The sequence below is a fragment of the Colossoma macropomum genome, unplaced genomic scaffold (genome assembly GCF_904425465.1).
Source record: "Colossoma macropomum unplaced genomic scaffold, Colossoma_macropomum, whole genome shotgun sequence".
Lineage (NCBI taxonomy): Eukaryota > Metazoa > Chordata > Actinopteri > Characiformes > Serrasalmidae > Colossoma > Colossoma macropomum.
This window is the reverse complement of record NW_023494801.1, coordinates 16,298,330-16,324,381: the sequence shown is the minus strand read 5'-3', so window position 1 is coordinate 16,324,381 and position 26,052 is coordinate 16,298,330. Positions and strand designations below refer to the sequence as shown.

At 40.1% G+C, this 26,052-nt stretch overlaps 1 protein-coding gene across 2 annotated transcripts; it reads left to right on the top strand.

The window, feature by feature from the left end:
* Nucleotides 1-2,197: 2,197 nt before the first annotated feature.
* smarca4a (SWI/SNF related, matrix associated, actin dependent regulator of chromatin, subfamily a, member 4a) lies at nt 2,198-22,031 on the top strand. 2 transcript variants are annotated; one of them, XM_036589727.1, is made up of 34 exons: nt 2,198-2,368; nt 4,653-4,917; nt 5,529-5,661; nt 7,300-7,773; nt 8,339-8,437; nt 8,729-8,984; nt 9,089-9,215; nt 9,379-9,552; nt 9,738-9,911; nt 10,020-10,187; nt 10,281-10,331; nt 10,509-10,639; nt 11,287-11,341; nt 11,594-11,709; nt 12,782-12,929; nt 13,018-13,181; nt 14,105-14,171; nt 14,288-14,398; nt 14,661-14,903; nt 15,339-15,452; nt 15,679-15,786; nt 15,874-15,960; nt 16,073-16,119; nt 16,243-16,409; nt 16,568-16,731; nt 16,927-17,154; nt 17,300-17,377; nt 17,573-17,791; nt 18,390-18,655; nt 19,382-19,487; nt 19,863-19,964; nt 20,111-20,243; nt 20,325-20,461; nt 21,196-22,031. In XM_036589727.1, the coding sequence occupies exons 2-34, from the start codon at nt 4,696-4,698 to the stop codon at nt 21,226-21,228; spliced, it is 4,902 nt and encodes a 1,633-aa protein (XP_036445620.1). In that variant the 5' UTR covers nt 2,198-2,368; nt 4,653-4,695; the 3' UTR covers nt 21,229-22,031. The 2 variants fall into 2 exon arrangements, with proteins under 2 accessions (XP_036445620.1, XP_036445621.1); XM_036589728.1 differs by having other exon boundaries at nt 10,284-10,331; nt 21,196-21,228.
* The last annotated feature ends 4,021 nt before the right edge of the window (nt 22,032-26,052 follow it).

The window sequence follows — 26,052 nt, the reverse complement described above, 5'->3', positions numbered from 1 at the left end:
GTTACATTACATCACAGTTTCATAAGGATGTGCCACTTAGATTTGGTTCAGAACAAAACAGTATTTTATATCAGTGTTTCCCAAGCCTGGTCCTGGAGGCCTACATCCCAGTATGACGATATCGGAATCATATCGATATCAGCAGATAACTGCTTAAAAATGATCAGTCTCAGACATGTTTACATTTGACTGAGATTTCAAACCGATTTGATGGTATATCTATTGTGCTGCAGAAGAACCGAATATGTAGTAGCTGGGTTGCTGTGCTAAAATACCTGTATTTTTTTATTGTACTGCATTTGTAGCCCTATATGTGAATCTCTATAATGTTAATTTAAGCAGATTCAGTCTCAAGTTATATATTTTATAAACGTTTATGTATCTGCATTGGCAAAAAGGAGCATTAAAAATATTGGGTATCAGCTTCGGCCCATAATTCCCATATCAGTGCATGCTTACATTTTGTGTTTTTCTTACTCCCAATTCCACTTATAAAGCTAATCAGCTAATTAAAAACCCCTTACTGACATTAAGTGGGTGTGTCAAAAGCTCTAAAATGTGCAGGGCAGTGGCCTCCAGGATCAAGACTTGGAAACACTGTATTATATCAACTATATACTAACTAGTGCTATGAAATGGTTAACTGTAAAGAACCTCTATTAAAGCAGGGGTGTAGCCAAAATGTTAACAATGGGGTGGCCAGGTAAGGCCCAGTATTTTTAGTGAGGTGTCAAATTACTTGGAAAAAAACCCAAAATGAAACAGCAGATAAGATCATTGGGCCTCATTCACTAAATACGTACTAGTTTTTTTCTAAATTTTTTTCTTGAGAAACGTCCTCAGAAATAGATTCATGATGTGTTCTTAAACGCAGAATTGTTCATACCCGTTGTTCTGTTGAGTGTGCACTGATTCTTTTCTTACCTGAGAAAAAATCTCAAATAAGAAAACACTGGTGAATGTCAGAATCTTCGTAAAAACTGCGCAAGTCGGTTTTAAGAAGAAATTTCTTGTTAGGAACAGTTAGTGAATGAGGCTCATTCTTCTGTGCCCATATTGGGCCTACTTTACTAAAGTACATTTCTTTTTAACTGGTTAATCACATTTTTCAAACAGCTGAAACAGATTTTCTTCTTATTTTTGATTAGATTCTGAGAAACATACTGTCAGTTTTGACCCTTGCATCGTTTTTAATGCATATACTGTCGCTTATGAAAATTGTGATCCACAGCATGACGTATAACAAAACAAAAATAATCTACTATGCTGATGTAGAAATCTATTTAGGTGACTTTAATGCTGTTTCTCTAATGTAGAAGTTCACAATTTCCCTTCAGGATCAATAAAGTTCTATCTATCTATCTATTTTAGCTGCTTCTTTAAGCAAAATAAAGGAGGCTAACATTAAGGTTTTGACCAGTGTTCACTCGTCTGTTTTCTCAGCAAAGTAGCTTCTCAGAGCAATGACCAGATGATTGACCACATGACCAGTGCAGTATTATCTGAATATCAGTAACTGCCCTGACAGCAGGTTTTCATTGTAAAGTATAAAAATTCACACAGATTAGTTGGAACCTTTCGCTGGTGACTGCTTTATTAATGACGGCTGACTGTCTCACTTTGATAACAGCGGTGGCCAGAAGGGTGGCCATACCTCATGCTAGGTTAGCACTGGCCACCTTTTGGCTACACTCCTGTTTTAGACTCAGTCTTGAATCGATCTTGTCGTAGTCTTAGTCTTGTCATGGACTCGCAAAGGTGGTCTTGACTACAGCCCTATAGGAATACCTTTTATATTATATAATTGTGTATATATATATATATATATATATATATATATATATATATATATATACACAATTAGAGCTCTGTAGAATCAAAACATTAACACATAAATGATCAAAAATCAAAAATCTTGCCCTCTGTATTTAAAAATCTGAAAAGCTAATAAAACCTGAAATCATACGTGTCATAACACTTCTGGTATCAGCACAAAGGTTTAGTCCAAAGCATTAACAGTTCCTATTCATATAACTCATCCATTTCTGTGCCACTGCGAGCGTAGAAAATTAATATTCTTGTCTGGTGGGCTACCGTATGAGCTCCCATCCCCCCATGTGCGCTCTCAGCCTGCATTCCGCCCTGCAGTGAGGCTTCTACTAAGCATGCGCTGAGCCGCTGAGGCTGGTGGGGGAAGGGGGCGCTAGTGAAGCGCTTATGGTACCTTTACTGAACGCTGCAATAAGACAGGAGATGGGGGGGTGAGAGAGGGAAAAAAAGGAACAGGCTGAGCTGCTCTTTGTTTCTAGCTAGCTAGCTTAGCTGAAGAAAACGGGGGAGTCACCGGCGAAAGCGGAATTCACAGACTGTAAGTAATTTATAGACTTTTTATCAGCTCAGAACATCGACCCACAAAAGCGTCTTTAAAAGTAACCAAATAAGTTGTAAACGTGTAGCTCCTTTAATCAAAACGAAGTCGTTTAATGTCGGTTGGGAGTCGCGATGAAACCGACATTACAGCAGCCACGGCGGTGGCGACAGAGGGGAATGAATGAATGTTTTTTTGGAAATGTGGCTTCAGCGGGGGACTGAGCCAAAGGTACGGGAGGCGGGTTGGATCAATCAGCTTAAAAAGTAAAAGATGCTTCCAGTTTCACCTTTAGCTCACCGCTTTAAAGCGCAGTATTTGGTTCAGCCTCAAACATATCCACACACAGAAGTGGGGGGAGGAGAGCATGGCCGGCTGTGTAAAGCAGACCTCGCGCATTGACTTTATTTTAATTTTTTAAATGTATCTAGAATATGTTGTAAATGTGCGATGGTCGAAAACAACCCCAACTGTCTCCAAACAAACTAGGAAGGGTATAGTTGGGCAAAATCAAGAGAGAGGGGAAACTTATCTAGCTAGCTAACCCTAGTTGGTTTCGTGTGTTGTTTTCACTGCCACAGGGTTCGCTGATTTTCTCACACAGCGAGCTAACTTGGTGAAACACAGGCTAATGCTAGCCATTATAGCAAGATAGCTAGTTTGTTAGCTATATAGTATCTTACAGTAAGTTAGTTGCTACGCGATATATGTAAACTTAGTTATGAAATTGCCTTTTACCAAAATATTCACAAAAAATCCCTTTGTGTATATTTTTTGGTTTTATTCCTTTTCTAACGTCAAGTTAGTCAACTTGCCGGCGCGTTAACGCTGGCTGTTATCATAAACTAACGTTAGCTCCTAGTGTACTGAAAACTGCCAACATAACAAACATGTCCTTTACTAATTTTTATTATGCTGTCATTATAAGTTCAACTAATATCAACTGCATTACTTTATACTGTTTGGAAACTTTTAGTTACTTAAAAATGGCTAGCATTTTTGTCCACAAGGCAAATTATTTGGTTTAGTTGACTAGCAAGATGTGTACACTTACTTGTTAGCAGTAAGCTAACATATAATGGACGCTTAATCGTCGTTAGTTATCTTTGTCAATTTTAATACATTTACTCGGAAAATATTTGCGTGTGTTCTTATTTCGTCTGATAAACTCAGCCAAGCACCCCGTCATCTTCCTGCTACATTTGCCCACATGACTAACGTTAGTTACTTAGTAGATTCAGTCTGAACGTTAGTAGCTCTTTGTACCAAAGTCGCTCTTTTACTCTGTGTTCATGTTAGCCGATGTCTGAACTGACTGAGGGGGAAAAAGTATCCAAACCGAGTCTTCTGACCAGGTTTGAATCTTCAAGACTAACGAGATACAAAGAATTACTTTTGTGTGCGGTCGATTACACAGCTTTTTCCAGAAAAATCCCGTGATGAGTTAAAGCCCGCGTTGGTGTCCAGTGACAGTTCAGTTCTTGGCAGTGAATTACATTGAATTAATCGAAGACTTCAGTCTTGTCGCTTGTAACCGTGCCTGTGTTTGATTTTTCTGTTTTCCTTCTGAAGTTTAGTTGGTATTATTAAACGTCGTATGTGGCAATGCTAATATGTTCTATATAATTAGAGGAAAGCTCTTCGGTGAAATAGATGGAAACGGGACTATTTCTGAATGTGATCTTTTTTTCAAACTCGTTATGGTTGCCATGATGTTGTCGGGAAGGGCAGTACTGCAAAAATAGGACATACATGCCTTAAGACATTTTCACGATATGCAGTATGCATCATGGTATTTTGTGGTTTGTTAGAAGGGACAGAAAGGGCTGGTATGAAGTATACAGTTGGCCAGTGTTCTTTAAGTGCTAACAATATCTGGGATATGCCCAGAAAAGCGCATATATGTGACAGTTTATTGCAGTAACAAGTGTAGTCATATTGCTCACCCGTCATACTGGTGTGATTTTTAGGATGGACTGTGTTTTTAGTAGAACTAAGCTGCTTTGCCATTACCTTGTAATATCCCAACTTGAGGAAGTACAAATGAACCAGTATTAGAGCTTATTATTCATTTTCTATCATATCAGAAATCAAAATTAAGCATGGCCAGTATAATTTGTTGTTTTGTTCACCATTTTTTTTTTTTTTCTGTTGAGAAAAGCCCATAACGCATACTAAACAACTGCAAGGAGATGTTAGTTAACTTAAAGAGAAGGACATGGAGATGGTTAAATGCATCATTCAAAATGATGAAAACAAATGTATCTTTACCCTTTCTGTACAGAACAGTGCTTTACTTCTCTCACTCCTGTCGGATCTGCTGAGAGATGTCCACTCCGGACCCCCCCATGGGAGGGACCCCTCGGCCCGGCCCTTCTCCAGGCCCTGGGCCCTCTCCGGGGGCCCTGCTGGGTCCTAGTCCTGGACCTTCACCTGGCTCCGCTCATGGAATGATGGGTCCCAGCCCAGGGCCACCATCAGCAGGTCATCCCCTACCTCCTCAGGGACCCTCCGGCTACCCTCAGGACAACATGCATCAGATGCACAAGGTGAGTGTATACAAATATGATGTAGACAAGAAGTACCCAATCTGGTTTGTGGGAATTGTTTCAGGCATGGAAGATAAACTAGTGTTTTAATTTGACATCAAATTTGACATTCACCACTAGTAAATATGTAGGTGTGACTTTATGGTTTGATTTAACATTAAGGCTGCGTGATATGGACAAAATGTTACATAACATACCAGATTATGATTGTATCACTACATATCACTGTATGCCTTGCAGTGTTTTAAATAATAATGTGGTAGTTAAAGATTGCTTGCATTACTTTGAACAAAATGATTTACTTCTGTTAGATGTGTGAATGTGCTAATTCACCTAAATTCTGACAAACATCTGTGACTGGTCGGGATGCTCACAACACACACGAAACGTTCTTTGATTTGCATATTGCAGACCTCTCACAACAGATTTGCAAAGGCAGATATAGTGATAAAAATAGCAGTGAAAATATCATTTTACGAGCAACGTATGGTGTTTATCAGGAAAGAAGTACATTTAGGGTGGAATTTTTTTAAACCATTTTATTTTAGTCTGTTCTAGCTGTACATTGATAAACAAACATTAAACTGATATCCTGCTCTTCCTTCCTATAGCCTATGGAGGGCATGCATGAGAAGGGCATGCCAGACGACCCTCGCTATGGCCAGATGAAGGGCATGGGCATGAGACAGGCTGCTCACAGTGGAATGGGGCCACCACCCAGCCCCATGGATCAACATTCCCAAGGTATATACTTGGCATAGCATGAGTTACACTAATAAACACTATAAAAATAAGCTAATGCAATTTTCTCACCTAACAGGCACAGTGCTTATTTTTCTTTTGCGCATTATAATACAGAAGGTATTCAGTGGGGACTGTACACAAATTCAGTGTAATCACTTATGTATCTCCACATATGAAAAGTCAAATGTTAAAATTGACAGATTAGAAACCTGCAACGTCAGGTATCTTATTCTTGCAGCGGCTGTTTTAACACTTTTTGTGAAACTGTGGCAGTTTGAATATGCTCACCTAGGAAAAGTACATTTTCCCCATCCAGACCCCTTAGATGCATGTACAGTGAACATTGTATTACTGACGAGTATTCTTTAGCTTATTGCCATTTGAGCCTGCATTTAAAAGATAGCTTCAACAAATTTATCTTCAGAACTCACTTTTACGCTCCTAGGCCCGTTCCTGAAGATGTGGGTCTCAAATTACTTGTGTGGGATTGTGTTCCATTTTGCCTAATCTGATACCATTTTATCTTCTTTGAGATGATTTCTTCCTGGATATAACAAACATGTCTACATTCTTATATGAAGTTTGGTCAATTTTTGATAAAATTACAGTGGACCAGTTTCCCATCTTTGAAAGCTGTTGAATAAATGCCACCAGTGTACCTGTGTCACACTGGCTTTTTATTCAGCAGAATCAGTGTTTTTGATGCAGCCATTAAGTTTTATTTATTTGGCAGCATTTTAAACTTAATTATCCTTAATTGGTAAGAAAAAGTCATGTTATGTTTGTTAAAGTGTTTTATTAATTTAAAAGCTTGAATCTGCTCTGGGGTATAGCTGTAAATGGTGGTTGTTACTTTAAAAGTTTTTTGCAGTTTGTGTTAAGAGGTTTATTTTGTTATTTCCTATTCCTATCCCCACCATTATTTAACTCAATACAAGTACAATATTTGAAACAAAGGTTGTTTTATAGTCTTTTTAACGTTCTAGCCAAAAGCTAATATGTTAGCACCAAGCTAACATGCTAGTCACAGTACAGCAATACAGTGTGAAGCACTGTGAAACAGTTTGATGCAGTGTGGTAAGTTGTTTTGTTACATCCCTGTTTACAAGCCAAGTAATATTGTGTATAAGACCCAACTGGGACAGTGATGTGAAACTTGTTGGACTGTACTGTAGGTGTCTGTTTGCAGCGCTTGTGTAGTATGTCGCGGTGTATATAATGATTTCAAGGGTTCGTTTTCTTTTCTATCTTAAATGTTGTCTTCAAAGGCCAATTCTTGTGTGATGAATTTTTTTGTGGATAATAATATGCCTGTAGTTACAGTGCAAAGAGAAGCAGCAAAGATTAACATGATGTGAAGGTTGTTGAATGTCATGGTTATAAGAATTCGGCCATACTTTTTTCTCTCAATGTGTGATGAGTCTTCCACGCTTGCCTACTAGAGTTCTTTAGCAGATTACTGTATATTTACATCATTACATTGCCTGACTGTCTACATTTTGATTTGACTTTAGGATTTAGCCAAATCTAGATTTGATTTTAAGATTTTAGTGTAATATTTTTTTTTTTGTGTGTGTCTCCAGCCTCTTCGGTTTTGTTTCTCTCTCTTTATTTACCTCTTCTTTTTACTCTCTGCAGGTTACCCCTCTCCACTTGGTGGTTCTGAACATGCTCCTAGCCCTGTGCCAGCTAACGGACCACCCTCAGGCCCTATGATGCCTTCAGGCCCTGGTGGTGTCCCCATGGAGGGCAGTGACCCTCAGGCCATGGGCCAGCAGAACCGTGGAGGCGGTCCTCCTTCCGGGCCAGGCTCCGGGCCCGGTGGAGGACCTGCAGGTGCTGGTGGACCAGGTGGTGCTGGAGGACCCACGCCCTTCAACCAGAACCAGCTTCACCAACTCCGTGCACAGATCATGGCCTATAAGATGCTGGCCCGTGGGCAGCCCCTGCCTGACCACCTGCAGATGGCGGTGCAGGGTAAAAGGCCCATGCCAGGCATGCAGCAGGGAATGCCCAACATGCCACCAGCATCAGGACCTGGAGCGGGCCCCCCTGGACCTGGAGGACCTGGAGGCCCTGGACCAGCAGGCCCAAACTACAACAGACCACATGGTAAGGATGTGGTAGTGTTGCTTATGTTTTTCAGGCTTTTTATTTCCATAATTTTTGTTCACATTATTGCGTTACTGCATGAAGGTAGGATATTTGCACTTTAGTGATGCTTGCTGGTTGAAGCTAATATTGAGCATGTATTTTGTCAGCATGGATGAAAGTGCTGGACCAATAGTCACCAACCCTGATCCTGAAGATCTGTTTTCCCGCGGAGTCTAGTTCTAACTGCCATATGCCTGACATATATCGCCGCTGTCCCAGCTAATGAACTTCTTCAGAAGTCCTTGATTGGCTGGATCACTGTTTAGACTTTAGTGTTGGACAAAGGGGGAGTGGCATGCTAGATGCTGGTTGTAACAAATGTCTGCAGGAAAGTAGATCTCCAGGAGGAGGGTGGGTGATGACTGCACCAGACACAAACCTTACCTGTATAAATGCACATGCCGCTCCAAATGGGTTGTTAGGTTTTCAAGTTTGAGTGAACCTGTGAAAATATTGGAATGTACCAAAGAACAGAATGTGTAGTTGGAGCCAGTGGGGTTAATCATCTGACCACTTCTTACAGGAATGGTAGGACCAAACATGCCTCCTCCAGGACCCTCAGGTGTCCCCCCAGGCATGCAGGGACAGCCCCCCAATGGACCACCTAAATCATGGCCTGAAGGTGAGACCGTAAGCTGCTGTATGTTTGAAGCAAACAATTTATAAAATAGCTTTTGCTTATACCCAGTTTTCTGTGCCATCTTCATGAATTTCACTTTTAATAGCGCTCATTTTCCATGTGTAGTTATTGTGGAATCAAAACACTGAATATTTTGGCTCATGTTGTTCACAAACATTTCAGTAAACTGTGCGGGCACTTGTTCTTGCTAAACGATACTAAGTCTAACCCTATAGGCACTAGTAGGCTAATGTCCTGTTTGGTATTTGTTTTTTTTTTTGTTTGTTTTTTAAGGACCCATGGTTAACGCTGCTGCTCCAGCCAGTGCTCCTCAGAAGTTAATCCCTCCCCAGCCTACAGGTCGGCCCTCCCCTGCCCCACCCTCTGTACCCCCTGCTGCTTCTCCTGTCATGCCACCTCAAACCCAGTCTCCTGGGCAACCGGCCCAGCCTCCGCCCATGATGCTGCATCCAAAACAGAACCGCATTACGCCGATTCAGAAGCCCCGTGGCCTTGACCCTGTAGAGATTCTACAGGAGAGAGAGTACAGGTGAGGGGTGGAGGGAGTGCTGCGGTTGTATGTGAGAGATAGAAATGTCACTGCCAACTTTTTTGGTATTGACCGATACTCTTTTCAATGCTGTCCTTTGTTAGACTGCAAGCGCGTATAGCTCATCGCATCCAGGAACTGGAAAACCTGCCAGGTTCACTGGCAGGAGACCTGAAGACCAAAGCTACGATTGAATTGAAGGCACTGAGACTTCTCAACTTCCAGAGACAGGTAGGATTTTAAGCTTCAGCCACAACAGTCCTTCTTTGACTTCAAGAAATTAAAAATACTTGTGTTCCATGGTTACTCATGCTAAACTGCAAACATGTAATATTTGCCTAATACTGTCTGTTTATTACAAATCTGTTATGTTAACGTTTATTTTCACTTATAGCTACGTCAGGAGGTGGTAGTGTGCATGCGGCGTGACACAGCCCTGGAGACGGCACTCAATGCCAAGGCCTACAAGCGCAGCAAGAGACAGTCTCTGCGTGAGGCTCGCATTACTGAGAAACTGGAGAAGCAGCAGAAGATTGAACAGGAGCGCAAGCGTCGTCAGAAACATCAGGTACTGATGAAGCGGTCACTGACAGATGATACAGATGGGGTTGTTTCAGTAATTTTGATTGTAGTTTTTTTTTAATGTACATTTATTATGTTGTCCAATGTTATATTTACACACGTGATGTTGGATAAATTAAAACACCTGTTGTTTTTTTTTTTTTTGTTTTTTTTTGTTTTTTTGTACTCCAGGAATATCTAAACAGTATCCTCCAGCATGCCAAGGACTTTAAGGAGTACCATCGCTCCATCACAGGAAAGATCCAGAAACTGACCAAAGCTGTGGCCACCTACCATGCCAACACAGAGCGGGAGCAGAAGAAGGAGAATGAGCGCATTGAGAAGGAGAGAATGAGGAGGCTAATGGTGAGGAAACATGCACACAAAAATAATGCCCATATGTAGCCACAAAATGAGACTCTCCTGTACTGTATTGTGTACACTTCTAAGTAACAATAATTGTGTTTCTTATAGGCAGAAGATGAAGAGGGTTACAGGAAGCTGATTGATCAGAAGAAGGACAAGCGTTTGGCCTACTTGCTGCAGCAGACGGACGAGTATGTGGCCAACCTCACTGAACTTGTGCGTGCCCACAAGGCTGCACAAGCACTCAAGGAGAAAAAGAAAAAGAAGAAAAAGAAGGTAGCACTAATTTGTGACACAGTTGTTTGGTTGGTTAATTCGATTCTGGATTTTTTTTTTTCCTTGGTTGATGTTTCATTTTTGTTTGCATAGAAGACGGAGAATGGCGAAGGTGGAGCTGCTGCTTTGGGTCCAGATGGAGAGGTAAAACTTAAAACACATGCATGCCTTCCCTGAAACATATGGGTATGTGAAATAGGTCCAGTACTTTGCTGTGGGTGGATGAAGTTTGTAAATCTGCTTTTTTCTGCTTTATTTGCATTTACGTATGAGTGCTAAAGTTTGAAGCCATTCTAACGTCTGTTTCTTCCTGTGTGGTAGCCTCTGGATGAGACCAGTCAGATGAGTGACCTTCCAGTTAAAGTCATTCATGTGGACAGTGGCAAGATCCTGACGGGTGTGGACGCTCCCAAAGCAGGCCAACTGGAGGCCTGGCTAGAGATGAACCCTGGGTGTGTGTGGGGGGGAGACAAGGGAGAGACATCACTTCTCTTCTACATTGCAAGCATAGACATGAGTTTAAATATTGTTACATCAGTATTTTGTTTAGTGTCCTGGTAAAGGTCAGAAAATGAAGTGCTGTTGCATCAAAGTATTCCTTAGGAGTCTGTAATCATGTCCACTCCTGTTTTTATTGGACCTATCTTGGACTAAGTACAGTGCACAGTTGTATGCAAAGGTTTGGGCGTTCCTGTTAAATGACATGTTTTGTTGAATATGTAATTTTTTTTTTATTTTTTTATTTTTAGGTAAAGTAAGTTAATGTCCTCTACAGAGAACACATTTCTATACATATTAATGCACAATTACTGTTTATTTGTTGAATTTAACATTCTGAAGAAAAAAATTAAAATGTACTGTTATAAAACTATTCTTCCAGTATGTTAAACTTTTTGCAGTAAAATTAGCAGGAAATGCCATATTTAAGTTTGTTCCCTATAGAGGATGTTAATTTATTTTTACTTAGAAAATCAACATATGTAATTTGGGAGTGTAATTTGGGGAGACTTTGTGTATGACTGTGTATAAATACATTATTTCCTTACGAGGTGTACTGTATGTCATTTTTAAAGAAATTTGAAATGATGTCTTTCTGTAGGTATGAAGTGGCTCCACGTTCTGATAGTGAAGACAGTGGCTCAGAGGACGAAGAGGTACTTTCTCTCTCTCACTCCTGTTTCTCTAGGGGATGTGTGAAGAGAAAACCATGCAATGGCAAACTGTGTCTGAGAGTCTGTTCTGCATCAGTTTACTTTGTCTAGCCTAGAATATTGGAAACAAAGCTGTTGGAAAGTAGACCATTATCAGAATGGACCATGTCTACCCTTGTGCTAGCATGCTGCTTGATATAGACTGCAGAACACATACTCATAAAAGATCTTATTTCCACCTCTCTTTTTCTGCAGGAGGAGGAGGATGAGGAACAACAGCCTGCTCAGGCCTCTTCATCAGAAGAGAAGAAGAAAATTCCAGACCCTGACAGCGAGGACGTGTCTGAGGTGGATGCCCGCCACATTATTGAGTTAGTATCATTTATAAAATCTCTGTGTGTGTGTGTGTGTGTGTGTGTGTGTGTGTGTGTGTCTGTCTGTCCCTTTCAGTCATTAGCTATTACCTTTGGCCCCTCTTTATTTGGATAGTCCTCTATAGATGATGTACGTATGCTAAATTATTGTGTGAACATCAGTCTTATGATATTCAATTTCAGTAGAATTAGAGTCGAGGTTGAATTTGGTTGAGGTGAGGGTTGCCATTATAGATGTCAAGGTGATGGATATTAAGTCAACTTAAGATGTCAACTTAAAAGGGCACTCTGCATGAAAATTGGTTGTGAACATGTCTTCTAAATTCCTCCAGTGGTGCCACAGAGTGAGTTTTTGCCTCATTTAAAGACTAGGAAACCCCCTTCAGATGTATTTTGAGGCTGGAGGAACCTCTGAAAAACTATCAGCGCTTTGGGGCAGATACATGAGGCCAGGCTGTTTTTGAACTGTGGGTTTTGTGTTTTTTTTGTTTTGTTTTTTTTTTTCTCTCCCCCTTCCCCCCCCCTTCGCCCCAGTAGCTGTCTGATGCAGGAAGCCAGATTCACATTAGTGGCTATATTAGCAATCAGGATTTTTTTATTGCAGAGGGTGGGAGGCATGCCCAATGGTTGTATGGTGTATTTGCATTATGTATGCGGGGTATTGTAGTGAGAGAATGTTGATGAGAGCAAATACAGAAAAAATATGAAGGATACAAATTGTGCTTAACACAACATAAAACAATTATAACACAACAAATTAAATGCTACTTTTTAGGGGCAGAATGCAAAGCACATCTGCAAAGCACCAGACCCAAATCCAGATAATGGTACTTTTTGTTTTAAAGTTTAGTGCTGTTGATGCTGCTGGTAACTCTAGACTAGAGCTGCCCAACTCCTTCAGTCTTTGAGGGCCAGAGTCCAGCTCAGTTTAGGGACCTTTCCCTGCTCTAACTCACTCACCTAATTAACTGATGAGTTGAGTCATTTGGTGTCAAATATGTGTGCTAGCGTCACCAAACAATCTAATTGGACTGAGATTCTAACTGTTCATCTGTCACATCTTTTGCAGGCATGCTAAGCAGGATGTTGATGATGAGTATGGCAGTGCGGCATTTGCTGTGGGCCTGCAGTCTTACTACTCCGTGGCTCATGCAGTCACTGAGAAAGTGGACAAACAGTCCTCTCTCATGGTCAATGGAACACTCAAACAGTACCAGGTATATTACATACAACAGTAAATAGACCATAAGCTGTTCTAACATACTAGTTAAAGTACTAAACTACTGCTCCTGCTCTCTCTGACAGATTAAGGGTCTGGAGTGGCTGGTCTCTCTGTACAACAATAATCTGAATGGCATTCTAGCTGATGAGATGGGCTTGGGGAAGACCATCCAGACCATTGCACTCATTACTTACCTCATGGAGTTCAAACGGATTAATGGACCCTTTCTTATCATCGTACCTCTCTCGTAGGTCTTATTTTGTTTCTTGTGCATCATGTGCCTAAGTGTCTATTTACATGCACCTTTTAAAGCAGGAAGCAAACTGTTGAGCAAAACGGGGTATGCAGTGCTGTAAGCTGGAGAGCTATGGAAATCAAGTTCCCAGTTTAATTTTGTTGTAGGACTGGGCGATATTGTAAAAAATGTCATATGGACTTGGACATTTTCACAATGTGATACATGTTATGATCTTTTAACACAGACACAATGCATTAGTAGTGCCACAGTTTAAAAACCACCATTCAAAAATCCAGGTATATTGATATGTATTCAACTTCTCTCATACAGTATTGCACTAGTTTTAATTGAGCAGGACTAAATATGCTCTCTTTATATTGAAACATGAAGTTAACCTGTGTTCTTTGAAGCTACACTTTGTAATTTAACAATGTGTAGCGTTGGTTAGCTTTAGACCCCTTTCCTAGAGTGGGTGATTCTGATGATTGCGTGTTGAAATTGTATTCAAACAGAGCTCAATCAAAACTTGAACTTTCGAGGATGCAAGTAAATTATGTACTTTTGCCATCATATCTTCCTCTTTGCAAAGATGATTTTTACATTTGAGACCTAAAAATTGAGCCAGATCTTCTTGTTGAGCCTGTGCATGTGATGTTAATATGTAAAGACATTTTTTTGCAATGGTCCAAAAACCTCAGACGCAATGCATTAATCATTGCACACGTTTTCATTAAGATGATCTGATATTTGGAGCATTTTAACAGATATTTAGTTTTGAAATTTTATTTTGAAAATTAAAAAAAGATAAAAGAACATGTTTGTCAATTACTTTTAAACTCTGCTGTTTGTTAGTTTATATTAAGCACATGGTGCAGCAGAAAAGGCTCCTGAACCAGTCATCAGTTTAAGCTAACAGTGTGTTCTCTCTACAGGACTCTGTCAAACTGGGTGTTGGAGTTTGATAAGTGGGCTCCATCTGTGGTAAAAGTATCCTACAAGGTAATTAAAGCTGTTTTTTCATTTTTCAAAATGAATAAAGCTGAAATAGTTTGTAATAAAAGAAGCATTTATGCAACTCTGAAGTTCTGTTGACATGGTCTTTTGCTTTCTCTCAGGGGTCTCCTGCTGCCCGACGCTCTTTTGTCCCTATTCTACGTAGTGGCAAGTTCAACGTGCTCCTCACTACTTATGAGTACATCATCAAAGACAAGCAAGTGCTAGCCAAGGTATAGCACTTTTAAACTTAAAACCTAATTGTATACCATTGGTGTTGGGTTTGTACCAAGCTCTGGAATTGTGCTTGTGTAATAGAAGTGATGTTTCCTTTTCACTTCAGGATTCTGAGTTTTTATTAAATTTGGAGTCCAATGCAAACCGTTTCATTTTTATCCATTTTTGGTTAAATGGATTTGCATTTGTGTTGTATGTGCTCTCTGCTTTTATCCTAAATGATGAATTGTTCTGTCTAATTGTCCCTCTTTCTCCCAGATCCGCTGGAAGTACATGATTGTGGATGAAGGCCACCGTATGAAAAACCATCACTGTAAACTGACTCAGGTTCTCAACACACACTACCTGGCCCCTAGACGCCTGCTGCTCACAGGGACACCCCTGCAGAATAAGCTGCCTGAGCTGTGGGCTCTGCTGAACTTCCTCCTACCCACCATCTTCAAAAGCTGCAGCACATTTGAGCAGTGGTTCAATGCGCCATTCGCAATGACTGGTGAAAAGGTAGCCTTATTCACTGCTTGTTTGGAATATTTAGATTATTTAGATTATTTATTTATTTATTTATTTATTTATTTATAATTTTACATTGTTCAGAGAGGAACCCTTGGTAAATAGGGGTGAATGATATAGTAAAAATATATCATGATACTTTAAGTTTCCTTTATACGTCACAATATTTTGTTTTTAAAAGTTAGAACAGATAAAGAGCCCAAATTGCCACTTTAAGAAAAATACTACTAAAACTTGAATGATTTTTATTTAAAATTTCTCCTACTGCGCTATAAGATCGTTATATTGCCCAGCTTAATTTGTAAGTAAGGAAAAATGGTTTGCTGAGTTTTGATGAAATACATAGGATTAATATTGGTCCTGCAAAATTATGTTTATACATCTTGATTCTCACCGCTTGCTGTCACCTTTTCTCTTGTTGCACAGGTGGACCTCAATGAGGAGGAGACCATTCTGATCATTCGCCGTCTCCACAAAGTACTCCGCCCCTTCCTGCTCAGGAGGCTTAAGAAAGAAGTAGAAGCACAGCTGCCTGAGAAGGTCTGTTGCTTACATACATACATTCACACTCATTAATGCGTTCTGTCTTACACTCTCCTTTTGCCAAAACTCATTTTCACTCCCATCAGTGCTTTACCAGTGAGGAGCACACACATATAATGCTACATATTTTGTACATGACATTTTTGACATTCAAGTCTTTGTACATGCTGTTTCTACAACTTGAGGTGCTGCTGTTGACCTGTGCTGAATGCTCTATCTGTAGGTGGAGTATGTGATTAAGTGTGACATGTCAGCGCTGCAGAGAGTACTATACAGGCACATGCAGGCTAAAGGAGTCCTGCTCACTGATGGTTCTGAGAAAGACAAGAAGGTAATGACTACAGTTCCACCTGTTTATATTCTTCTGCATACTGAGTGTTATGCAAGTATGAATTAATAATATGTGTATAATTTGCAGGGTAAAGGAGGTACGAAAACACTGATGAATACCATCATGCAGCTCAGGAAGATCTGTAACCACCCATACATGTTCCAGCACATTGAAGTAATGCACGCACTTTTAAGTTCTGTCAGTATTTGTTAATCATATGAGCGAGTGCATGAATTTTATTTATTTGTTTTAAATTCTCTTTCACTCTTTGTGTTTTGGTTTTTAGGAGTCTTTCTCTGAGCACTTGGGCTTTACAGGGGGAATTGTTCAGGGGTAAGTATTCTAATGTTGCTCTTAAAACATATAACAGGCCTGCTTATGGATTTGCACAAAGGCTCTGTCGTAAGAGATCTGTAAATAGACCTTTCTATAAGCTATGTTCTGGCCATCCCCCAGGCCGGACCTTTATCGTGCTTCAGGGAAGTTTGAGCTGCTGGACCGTATTCTGCCCAAGCTGCGTGCCACCAACCACAAAGTGCTGCTTTTCTGTCAGATGACCTCCCTCATGACCATTATGGAGGACTACTTTGCGTACCGCAATTACAAATACCTGCGTCTGGACGGTGAGTGCACTGCTTTTCCAGCCCTGTGTCCCTCATTACCTGTCTAAATATAGCCAAATCAAGTGTATCTACTTCCTCATAAACCAGAAGGTTCTAATTTTAAGTGAAGTTAGAAACTTTTATTTTATTTTGTTCTTTTAAACTATCTTGGCCTGTAGGAACCACTAAGGCTGAGGACCGTGGTATGCTGCTGAATAACTTTAATGACCCAGCTTCTCAGTACTTTGTGTTCTTGCTGAGTACCAGAGCTGGCGGCCTGGGGCTCAATCTGCAGTCTGCCGATACTGTCGTCATTTTTGACAGTGACTGGAACCCCCATCAGGTACACTAATGTAACCCAGAGAGGTTCCCCTCTTTTCATTCACATTTGTTCTGTCTGGTTTACCTATTTATTACATACTGTAATTATCACGCTCAATTTTTTTCCTCCATTAATTGTTTCACTTAAGTCCTTTTCTTTTTCCTATGCATTTCCTTTCATAACTAATTCCTCTTTGTTTTTCCTTTTCTTCAACAGGACTTGCAGGCTCAGGACCGTGCCCATCGTATTGGGCAGCAGAATGAGGTGCGTGTGCTGCGTCTTTGCACAGTCAACAGCGTAGAGGAGAAGATCTTGGCCGCAGCCAAGTACAAACTCAATGTTGATCAGAAGGTGATCCAAGCCGGCATGTTCGACCAGAAGTCCTCTAGCCATGAGCGCAGAGCCTTCTTGCAGGCCATCCTGGAGCACGAGGAACAGGATGAGGTGAAATGTCAATTCTGATTCCATAGTTTTAGCAGTAACACAATGAAAAATGCATTTGTGTCTGTTTACTGTTTGGATTCACCTTTTCTAGGTACTTGGATAAACAGTGTTTTCTGATGTTTCTGTTCTTCATGTTTCATTTTAGGAGGAGGATGAGGTACCTGATGATGAAACGGTTAATCAGATGATTGCCAGAAGTGAGGAGGAGTTTGATCTCTTTATGGTAATTGGCCTCTGCTCATTAATACTGTCAGTAAACACATACTACTTTTTTAAATTGTGTACTATTGTAACCACATTCTCACTGTCTCTAATTTAACTTTTGCCTCTTCTGGTGTCACTTCCACTCTTTCTTCATCTTCCCCCACCCTCTGTATCTGTTACCTTTTGCTCTTCGACCTGACCTACTCCTCTTCAGCGGATGGATCTGGACCGCCGCCGCGAAGAGGCACGGAACCCAAAACGTAAGCCTCGTCTGATGGAGGAAGACGAGCTACCCACCTGGATCATGAAGGATGATGCAGAAGTGGAGCGTCTGACCTGTGAGGAAGAAGAGGAGAAGATGTTTGGTCGTGGCTCACGCCAGAGAAAGGAAGTGGACTACAGTGATTCACTCACAGAGAAACAGTGGCTAAAGGTGAGATGACAGGATATGCTGTGCTTACATTCTAGACACCATTAAGTCTAATTTAAACCACAAAAATATGAATCTGTATTGAATAATTAATTGTTGAATCATTTTAGTAATAATTTTATTACCATCATAATTTTAAATACCGACATTTATGTAACAGCTTACTTAACAGTCCTAACATTTCTAACATGTAAGTTACATTAGCATAGGTATGCTCTGTTGCTGTAAGCAAGTTTCCTGTTGGCACGTTGTAATCTTCCCATTGGCCTGTTTTAGTATATTGGACCATAATAGATTCAAGCCCATTTATGACACACACAACTAAACTGCACCATAGCAATCCACAATTTGCCTTAGATGTCCTGAGAAGGCCTGTGTTTTTCAATGGAAAAAATGAACTCTCTGCTATGGTAACATCCAAAAAAAGTTGAACCATTTAAAAACCTTATTTTTGACTGCTGGAGTTTCTGCAGTTCCTTTGGTGCTTTCAGTTCTAGTGCTTCTTAAAATTTGTTGTGTGTTGTATTTTGCAGGTTTTGAGTGTTTAATTTTTAGTTTTTTAAATACCTGTTTACAATGTACAGCTTTTTATTTCTCTCAGGCCATAGAAGAGGGCACGCTGGAAGAGATTGAGGAGGAGGTGCGTCACAAGAAGACGACCCGCAAGAGAAAGCGTGATCGTGATCTTGACCTCCCAGGCCCAGCCACGCCTAGCTCCAGTGGTGGACGAAGCAGAGATAAGGATGAGGACAGTAAGAAGCAAAAGAAGCGGGGCCGGCCTCCTGCTGAGAAGCTCTCCCCCAACCCCTCTTCCCTTACTAAGAAAATGAAGAAAATTGTTGATGCTGTCATCAAGTATAAAGACAGGTAAGCCATATAACTTTCTCTACAGTCACTGGTGGCCTCTGCTGTTCCCTTACAGTTTGGAGTGTTAAACTGCTGCAGAGGTTCCCTTAAAGTTTTGAGTTACTTTAATTTTCTTATAAAACAACTGGTGCTGTCAAATGCATTAATACTGGTTAACGTGGTAAATTTTCGACTCCAGTGTTTAACGCTGTTCACACACTTATGAACCATCTGTTTTAGTCCAGCCCAACTGTTTGCATGCTGCTGCTATGACTCCGTGATTGTAGCCCTCTGTCATTCAAATACAGCTTTTAAAAAGCTTGTTTCATTGATGGCTCTGTTCCAAGTTAGAAGTATCATTTACAAGCAAAGCATGCAGAAAACCTGTGGATAAATCAGAGCACTGAACTGTGCAACAAAGGTGGAAGGAGGAAGCTACAGTTGCCCTCATTTGACTGTATAGTGTGTGTGTGTGTGTGTGTGTGTGTGTGTGTGTGTGTGTGTGTGTGTGTGTGTGTACAGAAAATAATACACATTATCATAAAGGACTACCCATTGGCATTAATTATTTGAATCCTTTGATAGCCTTAAATAAATATAGTAGTTGCTGTAATCAGTATACTGATAATGCTTTGGGGTTTTTGTTTGACATCCATGACTCACCACTAATCTCTTTGTTTTCTGTTGTATATTTGCTTTTTTGTTTTATCTTATGTGGTGTGCTGTATCTGTCTTCTTTCATTGTAGCAATGGCAGGCAGCTGAGCGAGGTCTTTATTCAGCTGCCCTCACGCAAGGAGTTGCCTGAGTACTATGAACTCATCCGCAAACCTGTGGACTTCCGCAAGATTAAGGTAATTTTATAGGACTATTCAGTCGACCTGATTTTGCTAGGTGATTTTATTTTTGGATTTCTGTTTTTTACTATGTGGGATTGCATTGATTTTACTCTGTAAAGTCATCTGTAGACCTACACTTCATTTCCTCTCTCATAACTACAGAACTTGCATATGAATTTCATAGCAGTTACTGAATAATGATGCTTAATGTTAGTAATTGAATAAAAGCCTGCAGTTTAAGGGGTTAACTGGTTAATGCCTCTTTTTTGATAGATCACACTTTGATAGTTTTAGTGAACAGTATTATCTGGAAGTCATCGATTTCCATGCATGAAATGTAAAGAAATATGGTGGATGAAATCATTCACACAGTTGTCTGTTGCTGTGCAGGAGCGCATTAGGATTCATAAATACCGCAGTTTGAATGATCTTGAGAAGGACGTCATGCTGCTGTGCCAGAACGCTCAGACCTTCAACCTGGAGGGATCACTGGTGAGATCCTGTGCTGCTGTATGAAAGAAACTAAAATAGCACTTGTGACCTCAAGCCAGTATCCCATTTTGAAATATTCCAAGAAAATCACGTTTTGGCGGTTAGAGTTCTGTCAGCTCGTTCACTTAACTATGATTGTGTTGCAGATCTATGAAGACTCCATTGTGCTGCAGTCTGTGTTCACCAGCGTGAGGCAGAAGATAGAAAAGGAAGAAGACAGTGAGGGGGAGGACAGTGAAGAAGAAGAGGAAGAGGCAGAGGAAGGCTCAGAGTCTGAGTGTAAGCATTGTCTTATTGTAAGCTTAGGAATGTAACCATATACATGAGAGAATGGTAGAAAATAAATTGTGAATGTTCCAGCACGTTCAGTGAAGGTGAAGATCAAGCTGAGCCGGAAGGAAAAGGCAGAGCGCGGTAAAGGCAGGCGGCGCACTGGACGAGGCTCACGTCCCAAACCTGTGGTCAGTGATGACGACAGCGAAGAAGAGCAGGAAGAGGTAATACACAGTAAAACACATACTATAAAGCTAGAGTAAACCAATATAGCACTTGTGGGCTCAGTACGATTATGGATAATTAACACCTTATTGTGGCTGATACTGATAACATAAACCATTAACTGAAAATATTTACATTTTATGTTCATATTTTACGTTACTTTATATACAAAAACCATGATGAATTCCTTTGTTTAAAAAACAGGCTGAAATACATAAACCTCAGAGGGTTAAATGAGATATGAAAGGTAAATTGACTGTCCTAATAAAGGGCAGTAAAACGGAGAATTTTGTTTCATTAGACTTATGATGGTGCCTGCGCACAGTTTGTCTGCCATATTTAATATTCTAAAATCTCCTTCACCACATGTATACATTAGTTACCTAAAGACTAAGAGAGTGGACTTTGGGCCTGTTTGTACCTTGCATTAGCATGCGTTTTTAGTGATGGGATCACATTCAAATTAACCCTGGGGAAGTCTGAACGGAATTCGGCCAAAGTTTATCCAGACATGGTCCAGACACCAAACACATGTTAATGCAAGGTGTAAGTAAACAGGCTCTTTGTGGAGTAATTTGGTATATATTAAGCTAAATTTGGGTTCATTTAGAGTAGTTAGTGCAGTATTATTTACTGGCTTACCAGCTGCTCAGAGTAAGCATTGGAAATTGTATGCAAAATGTGCAGATGTACATACTAGAAGTCCTAATTCTCATCTCCTGTCTTATCATAGGAGCGTTCTGCCAGTGGCAGTGAGGAAGATTAAGCCATCTGCTGGACCAAGCCCCCTTCTCTCAGATCCCTTCGCAGATTCTGATCCAAGCATCATTTTCACTTTACTTTCACCAGACCAACCCAGTGTGGGGGCCTAGTTTTACCCTAAATAAATTAAACTTTTTTTTTAATTGTATCCATAATGATTAAGTTAAACGTCTAGTGTGGGTTTTTGCAGACACAGATTAGGCCCCGGGTAATGAAATGGTTTTAAATGGAGAATCCCAATACATTGTAATGCAGTCCAGCCTTAATCTGTGTCTAGAAAACCAGACTGTACAATTTAAAACATAAGAAAAAAAATCTCCTCCATATTTAAGCAGGCATTCCCGGTTTATATATAGTATGATTATTTTTGTCTTTGTTTATTTTATTTCCTTTTGAAGTTGATGACAGTGGCATTGCTAGCTGAGCGGACTGTGGACCATAGGGAGAGTTTCTTTGACTGTTTTTAGGTGAATTTGTTGGGCTTTTTCTGTAACCTCATTGTCATTTCGAGCAGTGTATGAGTTGCCGGTGTGAGGTTTTTTTTTTGAAGCCGCTCCAGAGTGCATGTCGTGAGAGTCTGTAGAAAAGCAATGTGGATGGGTTCTTCTGTCTGTTATTCTCTTTTGCTTCACTTTTTTCTGTCTCCCCATTTCTTCCCTGAGGTTAATTTAAGAATATTAGCAGGATCAAGGTACTTCTTCCCTTGTTGAGCTCCAGTCAGTGAAAAAGGGGGAGTAGCGCTTAGGACTCAGTACTGTGTCGGTGTCACTGGATTTCCAAAAGTATAATAAAGGCATCTCACAAATATTCACCGTCTACATGTTACTAATTCAGGTGACTGGAAGAGACATAATTCACAAACACTTGGACATTAATTTTGACTGCCATGAACCAAATTTCTAGAGTTTAATGTCTCTAAAACTACCTCTCAGAAATAGTTATGAATACACTGCATGATTAATGAAACATTTATGATAGTTATTATATTGGGTTTCTGGCCTAAAATTTACCACTGTTTTTGCCATCATCAACATTACATATACTCTGAAAATGTGGTAGTAAATAAATGGCTCTATTTGTATTCCTTGGATCTTATCACCACACACTGTAAAGAATTTGCAGTTGGTAAACTTCTCTACAATTTACCTTAAACTCCTATGTATGAGTACATCTCCATGACTGAATTATGCAGACATTTTTTTTCCCTGCACTTTAGTGTTTCCCTGATGGATTGCAGTCATTACACAATGTCTTATTTGTGAATATCAGCACATGGTTGCCCTGACATTATTAAGAAGGGGAGAGATGAAGGGGAGGTCATTCCAGTGGCCTATCTGTACATGTCTTTAGATAACACGCAGCAAAACACAGCATTTGGGCATTTAATGAATTGAAGAGCAGCCTTACACAATTTGATCATTTTTATTATAAAATACTTTTTACGTATGTTTTATGTTTTTCAGTTAAAAATAACTAAATACCAACATCACCGCTATTCAACCCATAATCGGATCCACAGTGACCTAAACGGGCCATTAATTTTAAAATTCATCTTCTCAAGTCGGTCACTAGATGTCGCACTTAGTCCAAAGGAGAAACAGTGGACTACACTGCGGAGCTAAATTCCTCACGGAGATAATTTACTCTCACCGTTAATTTTCCTGTTAGAAATGCCTTAAATGTAGCTGCTAGTCCGTGTTATCTGAACTTTAAACCTCATTCTTCTTAAACTGAACACATCCGTTTTGATGACTTTCCAGTTTTACGCTCGCGCTGATACTAACTGACCTGCCGTCGCCTCAAGATCTCTGCTCTCCACTTTCACTGCAAACTGCGCCTCTGAAACTTGTCACTTCCGTCCACTCGCTCATCTGAATTCACCATTAAGAGTATAATACTAGTATTATATAACGCAGCGGCTCTTACTCAGCTGACCACATCATCTCAGGAAAACACTCTGACACATCTCAAATGGAGAACCTCGAACGAGGATCGTACACTTAAAAAGATGGTTCTTCAAAGGCTCTTTAGTAAATGGTTCTATTTAGAACCACGAGTTGTATATAGAACCATATCATGCTTAAATGATTCTTTGGATGGTTAAGTGGTTCTTCAGACTGACGGAGAATGGTTCTGTATAGGACCTTATAGCACCAAAAGTGTTCTTTTATTGTCACAAGCTTGTCATCGTAGCAGAACCAGAACTCTTTTGGCTCTGTATAGAACCAAATTCAAAAAGGTCCTGTATTCATCTAGAGCACATTCTCCATCAATCGGAAGAATCATTTTACCATGCTAAGAACCATTTAAGCAAGAAATGGTTCTACATACAACTCACGGTTCTAAATCAAACGTTTCCCTTTACTCAAGAGCCCTTGAAGAAGCATCTTTTTTAAGTCTGGATATGTTTCACTTACAGCATCATCTGGCTGAATGGGCTAATGCTGCTCTGATATTATGTGTCCTCTGTGTGTTGAATGACCACCCGTTGTTTCAATGCATCTCTCTCTCTCTCTCTCTCTCTCTCTCTCTCTCTCTCTCTCTCTCTCTCTCTCTCTCTCTCTGCTCCTTAGATGTGCCAATAAACAGGACAAGAATGGGCATTTTGAGAGATTATTGTTGATCAAAACTTGGGCGAGTTTATTAGACATTTCCTCTATATTTATAGTTTCATGTTGACATTTGCAGACCACTGCAGAAAGCAGATTAAATTTTGCTTTGCAGACGCGTCACTGATACACTAAACTGACATGCATCATGAAGCCTCCTTCACCTTCTTGCTTTTCACAGCCAGGCCTCATCAGCAGTTCTTCCTAGTCAACACTGAACAAACTGAAGGGGTCCATTAGAACAATCATTGCCCATTTCAAACACACTAATTAGCTCATTAGGCTTGATGAGTCTCAAAAACGTATATGGCCTCCTGAAACACTGTGATTGTTCTACAATTCTACAAGTTAAGATGAGTTCTTGAGAACTTCATCAACCTGATCAACGGAAACAATGGAGCATAACATCTCAAAAGAGTAAGAACGCTGATTTGGGATCAGCTTGAGTCTTTCATATAACACTGCAGAGAATTACATGAACTGATGGCACATGATTGCACGTCATTGTTCTTACTCTGAGATGCTTGATAAATATGGGGGTAAAATATTCACAGTATGACCAACAAATATGTCACATCTTTTCAGTGCTGAAAAAGAAACTTACCACACCATCCTTTTAGCTCCACTGAAGGTCAGTGAAGGTCATGATGAAAGCAATAAGTGGCGAGAAGCAACATCTCAAAATTTGAGGCTGTTGAAAGGGTTTCATCTGGTCACATGCCGCTTGATAAGAAGAAGATCATCCCACTGCCACTTTAAAGATGCATTACGTTCTTATCCAGGTTGTTTCCAAATCATTTCTGACGAATGTAAGCTTCTTCCAGAAAAGTGATGCTCTGGTTTCACCTCAGGAACCACATTTTTTATAAAGTCACAACCCAAAAAAGCAAATTTAACTTTAACACCTGTTTGGTAATGCCTTGCCACACAAAGCATGCTGGTCCTGGTAAGATCTTCTGGCCTGTAAGAAAAACAAGGATCCTTATCCTACTTTCTTTCATCTCCTGAAGTGACCTCTATTTATCCTTTAGAATTAAATTGGCTGTTTTCTGTTACTGTGCCTTTAAAAGTGGTATATGTAAATGAGCTCTGTTCTAATTGGCTGCCCTGTAATGTGACTCATTCAGAAGGCAGTCCACCAGTCCTTTTCCTCTGCCTCCCTTCCTCTGCATCAGTCCTCATCCTCTTGCTCTTAATTCTCTAACCTGCTTTTCAGATGTCATCCTAGAGCTACTGAGATCCAGCTTTCCAACCGCCTGCACACTGGACCCCATCCCGTCCACACTGCTCCAATCTGTCTCCCTGGACCTGCTTCCCTTCATCACTTCCATCATAAACAGCTCCTTGTCATCAGGTCATGTTCCATCAGCATACAAGACTACCAGGGTGGTACCTGTCCTGAAGCAGCTCGATCAATGATACTTCCACACTTTTATTCTGTTCTGCACTTTTGTGATCCAAGGATTTTACTCTTTGAAATCCAGCTACTTCAGCAGGTGTTTTCTTAACGTATCAGCTAGAAACTTGTTTTTATGAGGCCTCTTCTTTAGACTTTCATAAAAACTGTACCTTTTAGGGTACATATGCTGTCACTGGGATGGTACCCTCAAGTGTATATCTCCAGTACCTTTAATTGGGGAACATAATTGTACAATACTGTACTATACTTGGTTTCATGTGAAATGATCCATTAAAGAAAAATGTATTTTTTTACAGTGGTGATGACAGAAGCCAGGGCTCTCTATGTCTCCAACACAAATACAGCCATTTTATTTTCCATAACCTACACACAAGAGTTTTTATATGGAATGTTAATAAAGGTAAAATCTTGGTTAGTCTCAAAAAAATAAGTTTGTGGAAGGACTTTTTGCTTACGTCACACTTATGAAACCTCTGAATAGATTTTATCTCAAACTTTTTACATCTCTACAAAAAACAATGTCTCAGATTTCAGGCAACCTTCATTTCATAATCATTTGATGTAAGAACTTTCTTAGAGGTAGCTTTTAGAGGCTTGGTAAGTTTCTCGAACATCAAACCACTCTGAATGACTTTGTTCACCTCTTGATCAATTTTTATTCAATTTTGGAAAAAATTTCCTTGAAGTTGTACTGTCCCCATACACCATTCCTTGCATCCAGGCCTTTGTTTTAATATTTTAAAAAGAAAAGTAAAACTTGCACCTTCTGCAGGGAAAGTGAATATTCTGTATATTTAAA

What these genes read in the sequence shown, in the direction of transcription:
- smarca4a (XM_036589727.1), top strand. Translation starts at nt 4,696, where the DNA reads ATGTCCACTCCGGACCCCCCCATGGGAGGGACCCCTCGGCCCGGCCCT. An exon ending in GTTCTGAGAAAGACAAGAAG is followed by an intron (nt 15,787 to 15,873) that starts GTAATGACTACA and finishes TATAATTTGCAG; the next exon opens with GGTAAAGGAGGTACGAAAAC. An exon ending in GGAAGGCTCAGAGTCTGAGT is followed by an intron (nt 20,244 to 20,324) that starts GTAAGCATTGTC and finishes TGAATGTTCCAG; the next exon opens with CACGTTCAGTGAAGGTGAAG.